The 6,938-nt window shown below is 37.1% G+C and overlaps 1 protein-coding gene and 1 non-coding gene across 2 annotated transcripts; one reads left to right on the forward strand and one right to left on the reverse strand.

Moving 5' to 3' along the window:
• Positions 1-4,198: 4,198 nt before the first annotated feature.
• On the reverse strand, positions 4,199-4,305 carry LOC121220588 (small nucleolar RNA R71). Its single transcript, XR_005917809.1, has one exon. It is a non-coding gene; the product is annotated as a small nucleolar RNA R71 (small nucleolar RNA).
• Positions 4,306-4,921: 616 nt separating this feature from the next.
• LOC107955744 (uncharacterized) lies at positions 4,922-5,602 on the forward strand. The gene is made up of 2 exons (XM_016891553.2): positions 4,922-5,218; positions 5,414-5,602. Exons 1-2 carry the CDS (start codon positions 4,922-4,924, stop codon positions 5,600-5,602), a joined length of 486 nt encoding a protein of 161 aa, XP_016747042.2.
• Positions 5,603-6,938: the final 1,336 nt, after the last annotated feature.

Consider the following 6,938-nt stretch of genomic DNA (forward strand, 5'->3'; position numbering starts at 1 on the left):
GAAAGCTTGTCTAGCTTCATCATTCGGGTTACTAGCATTAGGTTGAGAGTTCACCGGCGCTGTCCCTTGTGCCGGAGCAGGCGCTACACTCTCAAGATCATCAGCTACCGCTCGGTCGGGATCGGGATCCATTACTATAAATAAACACATTTGCAAATGTTAGAAATCACCACACTATCAAATAATCACATAAAATGGCATGTATAGCTAGACCCAACGCATTACGGTAGTCCTAGAATCGACTAAACCGTAGCTCTGATACCAATCAAATGTAACACCCCGAACCCGAGACCGACACCGGAGTCGAACACGAGGTGTTAACAGACTTTAAAAATAATTTCCCAGACACTGGCAATCTGCGTACTAGTCGCTTTAAAAATCATATCTTGAGTTCAGAAACTCGGAATCCAGTTCCGTAAATTTTTCCTGAAACTAGACTCATATGCCCATCTACATATATTTTTCTAGAATTTTTGGTTGGGCCAATTAGTACAGTTTATTAGTCAAAGTCTCCCATGTTACAGGGATCGACTACACTGACCTTTGTGCATTACGACTTGGATATCTCCCTGTACAGGGCTTCAATACTGATGCCATTTGTTTCTATAGAAACTAGACTCAGATAGGAATCTATACATATATGGCTTGACTCCTAATTGTCTCTGGTTAATTTATAATGAATTTCCAAAGTCGGAACAGGAAATCCAGAAACCGTTCTGGACCTGTCTCACAAGAACCTGAATATCTCTTAACATACTGTCCGTATGATTGTTTCGTTACTTTCCTATGAAAATAGATTCATCAAGGTTCGTTTACATAATTTATTCACTATTTAATTCCATTCCTACTATTTTTAGTGATTTTCCAAATCTACATCACTGCTGCTGTCAGCATCTGCCTTTAAGGTAGACTTTACCTATTTCATAGTTTCCATGATTCAACTAGCCCTTTTAGCATAAATAGCACAATTTATGATAGTGATTAACCATTCCCATGGCCAATCCTTGTTAAGCATATCCACACCTCTCAATAACCATATCCATACCAAATGATTATAACATTATACTCAAACATATATAAGCCATTTTCGCATGGCTATCCAAAATTATACAAGTCCAAAGGGTCCATGACCCACAACAAACGGGTAGTCCTATACATGCCATTTCGAAGTTCAACCAAAATTGTACCAAAAAGGGGGGGCTTTGATAGTGTGGGCGACTTCGACTTCAAAATCCCGAGTCCGATAGCTGGAGAACCAAAATCTATAAAATAGAGGATCAAAGAAACGGAGTAAGCAATTTATGCTTAGTAAGTTTTGAGCAAGGAATTCCAGCACAACAAAAGTATAGCATTCATGTAGCTAAACGGATAATTTCATATGCACAATTTTTCAATATCATACTTGCTTCACATTACCAACCCTTATGTACATACACAAAAGATCAACTTAGCCAAAGGCCGGTAGCTCGTTTATCAACTGAGCGAATACTTATTTGTAAGGGCTCAACTAATTCAAAGCACATACGAAACATACCTCAATGTTGGGATGTTTCTAGAGTATTTACTGAAATTTTTACAGCAAGATCATTCATTCCCAAACCACGTACCTTCGGAATTTAACCGGATATAGCTACTCATTCAAACGCCTTCGGGACATAGCCCGGTTATAGTAACTCGCACAATTGCCTTCGGGACTTAACCCGGATTTAGTAACTCGCACAAATGCCTTCGGGCTTAGCCCGGAATTAGTATCTCGCACAAATGCCTTCGGGCTTAGCCCGGAATTAGTATCTCGCACAAATGCCTTCGGATCTTAGTCCGGATATGGTCACTTAGCACAAAGCCTTCGGGACTTAGCCCGGACATCATTCAAATAACCATGCACATTTAACAGTAAATCATGGCACATTCGTATTTCATTTTCGTCAACAAAACTCAAACACAAGACACTTATCACTCTTGCAATTTCGGCTCAATAGCCACACACAAAGAGCATGATTTTAATTTGCTTAAAACATGATCTAATCAAATCATAATTTAAGCTCTTTTACTCAAGAACTTACCTCGGATGTTGTCGAATGATTCCGATAGCTATTCGACCACTTTTTCCTTCCCTTTATCGGATTTAGATCCCCTTTGCTCTTGAGCTTAATTAGACAAATAAATTGATTTAATCATTTGAGCATCGAAAAGAGGAACACAAGGCACTTAGCCCATATTTATACATTAGACATTAAAGTCACATACATGTGAAATCATGCATCAACTCAACATATTATCCCACACTCCTTTTAGCCGATTGTCTAAGCCAAGATATAAGCATTAATATGCTTGCCTCTAACCGAATACATGCAACGCCAATCCATCTCATGTGGCTGAATATGCATGTCTACGTTGAGGCCAATTATATACTTAGTACCACATATAAATGACATACATTTTACTAACTAATGCATTACATATTACAACTCAATATGCATCCATCATTCACTCCATAACTAAACCATCACCATATATAAACATATACCTTGGGATGACATATATATGTATCATACCAATACACCATGTGCAAATATATATATATGCAAAAGCCGAATCACAAGGCTGATTATAGCCATCTCATATATATTTTTTTTTCATCCCATACCCGAATGCACAAGTACATTATAATAGCTTCCAACTTAATTCATCATAAATTTCCCCTTTTTTTTTTGTTTTCATGGCCGAATGCTCCTTCTACACCATTTACCTTCACAAAGCATGAATTTCATCATCCAACTTACAAGCTTACAATCTCATGAAGTTTAACCTCATAGTACCTATCAAACTCTCACTCATTAGCTTCTATCATAAACCTCCAACAACACCAACTAAACATATACTTCGTGGGTCTATGGTAGAGCCAAGAAAGGAACTCATAGATATCAAGATGTAAGCAACACCATTATTAATCTAAGTTTTGCATGAAACACAATCATCACCCTTATTAATCTTTTATAGCCGAAAACCATACTCACCCCCAAAAATCAAAATTTTAACATGGTTTACAAAAATCACTTGATAACTCACTCAATATCAACTAAAATTTCAAAAGCTAGTACAAACTTCCTTACCTTAATAGTGACCTAAGATGACCGATTGCTTCACTCCCTTCTTCTTCCTTTCAATTCGGCCAAGAAGAACCAAAGAACACAACTTGTTTTTTTTTCTTTCTTCCTTAGAACATTCGGCCAAGAGCAATGAAGAAAGATGGACACTTTTTTTTTGTTTTCTTTCTTACATTCACGGCAATGGAGAGGGGAAGAACAATCATACACATTCTTTCCTTTTTTTCCATTTCTTTATTACCCATACTCCTTATTTTATTGTTCCTAACATACATCACTAACATAACATGTTTGTGACATGTTTCCACTCATAGCATGGCCGGCCACTACTAATTAGGGGGGAATTTGACATGCAAGTCCCCCCTTTTTATTTCAGGCACTAATAGGTCCTTATGCTTCGACCTATCACATTTCAAAAATGTCGCACATAAGTCCTATTGACTAAATTCACATGCAATCGACTAAATCGAAGCTTGAAATTTTCACACATTCATAATTACATATTCTAGACAATAAATATCTCATTCAAACATTTCGGTGACTCGGTTTAGCGGTCCCGAAACCACTTCCCGACTAGGGTCAATTTTGGGCTGTCACAAGCCGAGATGGACCTTATAAATCAAAATGATGGACAAGGTAATGGAGTCAATCCAGTGCACAACTCAATCCTTATTGTTGATGATAGGGATCATGCCATCAGACAATACACTGTACCATTCTTCAATGAGTTAAATTCAAGAATTAGAAGGCTAGATATTAAGGCACTCTAATTCGAGTTGAAACCAATGATGTTTCAAATGCTCCAAATGGTGGGCCAGTTTAGTGGTATGCCCACGGAAGATCCTTACTTACACCTTCGTTATGTCATGGAGGTAAGTGATTCATTCAAAATAGCTAGTGTGACTGAAAATGCAATGAGGTTAAAATTGTTTCCATTTGACTGAAGATGCACTGAGGTTAAAATTGTTTCCATACTCATTGCGAGAACGAGCACAAGCATGGTTGAATTCATTGCCACCAAGTTCAATATCTACTTGGCAAGAATTAGCAGAAAGGTTTTGGTAAAATATTCTCCACCAAGTAAGAACGCAAAATTGCGTAATGAGATAACAAATTTTCAACAATTGGATAATGAGTCTTTGTATGACGCTTGGGAAATATTCAAGGAATTACTTCATAAGTATCTTCATCATGGGATTCCTCATTATATCCAATTGGAGACATTCTATAACGGTCTCAACACACATACAAGATTAATGGTGGATGCTTCTGTGAATCGTTCAATTTTGTCTAAGTCTTATAGCGAGGCTTACGAGATCATCGAAAGAAACACAAGTAGTAACTACCAATGGCCGACAAATCAAGCAGTTTAAGGAAGACGTGTAGTTGTAGTGCATGAAGTGGACGCGCTGACTTCACTCTTTGCTCAGGTATCTTCTATTTCCACTATGTTAAAACAGTTTACCACTAATGGTTTAAATAATTTTACAGCTCAAACAGCAAGTCTGTATGAGGTAGTTTCTTGCATATACTATGGAAATGGTCATTCTTTCGAGAATTTCCCTTCAAATCCTGAATCAGTATACTACGTAAGGAACCAGTACCAAAATAGAAGTGCACAAGGACCAGAGTCCAACTTCTATAATCCATCGTGGCAGAACCATTTGAACTTTACTTGGAGTAATCAAGGAAATGGACCAAACAACAATCAAATGTAGCATAGACCCAACCAAACCTGAAGTTTTAATCAATAAACCCTAAAACCACCTTAAACTAAATAATCAAACAATTTTGAGGACTTGTTGAAGCCGTACATGGCAAAAAATGATGCCTTGATCCAAAGTCAAGCAGCAACGCTAAAAAATCTGGAAAACCAGATGGGTCAGTTAGCTACTAAGCTTCATAGTAGACTACAAGGAGCCTTTCTGAGCGACACAGAAAATTTGAAAATTTTAGGTAAGGAACATTTCAAAGTGGTAGAGTTACGAAATGGTAATACTTTGGAGCCTAAGAAGGTTGTGGTTGAAGACGAGCCTACTGGAAAGGAGGAAAGTCAACCAACAGTTGAAGTTCCTATAACAGAAAAATTAGATGCTGAAAAATCTGATGAGGCAAACCCTAAACTAGTTAATTTTAAAAAGCTAACACCCTCTTTTGCAGATTTACCTCTTCAGAAAAGTTATCTATATCAACCTAGAGTTTCATGTCCTCAAAGACTTTAACAGAAAAAGCAGAAACAAGAGGTACAATTCAAGAAGTTCTTGGATGTTTTAAAGTAACTACATATCAACATATTGTTGGAAGAGGCTTTAGAGCAAATACCCAATTACGTGAAGTTTATGAAGGATATATTGTCCAAGAAGAAACGACTTAGTAAGTATGGGACTGTCACTTTGACGAAGGAGTGTAGTGCATTTTTACAGAACAAGCTACCTCTGAAACTAAAGGATCCTGGAAGCTTTAAGATACCTTGCAACATTGGTGAATCATATTAACGTAAAGCTTTGTGTGACTTAGGAGCAAGCATCAACTTGATGCCCAAATCTATTTTCAAGCTACTAGGAATAGGTGAAGTAAGACCTACTACTATAACACTTCAACTTGCGGATCGATCATTAGTATATCCCAAAAGAAAAATTGAAGATGTTTTGGTAAGAGTCGATAAATTCAATTTTCCTCTTGATTTCATTGTTTTGGATTTTGAAGCAGACAAAGAAGTTCCTATCATCTTAGAGAGACCTTTTCTAGCCACGGAAAGAACGTTGATAGATGTGTAGAAAGGCAAACTCACGATGCGAGTTCAAGACGATAAGGTAACGTTTAACATTCTAAAATCGATGAAGTTTTCTGATTCGATGGAAGAGTATTCAGTAATGGAGGAAGTAGAAACCTTAGTTTCTATGGGAAGCAATTCTGAAGAAGACCCCTATTGGAAAACACCTTAGGGTCTGAACCATTCAAAGATAAAAAAGGTAATGAAGGTTTAGCTTTGACGGAAGCCAATCCGAGGAGTTATATTTAACCATCGCGGTTCAAACCACTAGAGTTGGAAGTTCAGGAATTTACACAACCCAAGTTGTCAATCGAGGCACCGCCTAAACTTGAATTAAAGGTAATTTTGTCTTAAAATACATTTATCTTGGTAATAGTTCTACTTTGCTTGTAATTATTTCAGTGAACGTAACAAAACATCAAGAGGAGCAATTGATTATTGTCTTAAAGAAATTTAATAATGTAATTGGTTGGGCCATAACTGACATGCGAGGTATAAGTCCTTCCTTCTGGATCCATAAAATTATTTTAGAGGAAGGTGAAAATGGTAAGATTGATGGGCAAAGAAGACTTAACCCTATCATGAAAGAAGTGGTCCGGAAGGAGGTGATTAAGTGGTTAGATGTAGGAATTATTTACCCCATCTCGGATAGTTCTTGGGTAAGTCCGGTGCAATGTGTACCCAAGAAAGGTGGGACCACGATCGTTGAAAATGAACAAAATGAGTTAATCTCGATGAGAACTGTCAGGGTTGGAGAATCTATATTAACTACAGAAAGTTAAACAAAGCCTCTAATAAGGATCATTTTCCTTTACCTTTTATGGATCAAATGCTAAACCGACTGGCAGGTAAAAAATTTTATTACTTTTTATATGGATATTCGAGATACAATCAAATACTTGTAGCCCCAAAAGACCAACATAAAACTACTTTTACCTGCCCATATGGTATAGTTGCATTTAGGCAAATGCCTTTCGGCTTATGTAATTCACCTGCCACATTTTAGCAATGTATGATGGTAATTTTAACTAATATGGTTGAAAATTATGTTGAGGTTT

This window comes from Gossypium hirsutum, chromosome D08 (genome assembly GCF_007990345.1).
Source record: "Gossypium hirsutum isolate 1008001.06 chromosome D08, Gossypium_hirsutum_v2.1, whole genome shotgun sequence".
NCBI lineage: Eukaryota > Viridiplantae > Streptophyta > Magnoliopsida > Malvales > Malvaceae > Gossypium > Gossypium hirsutum.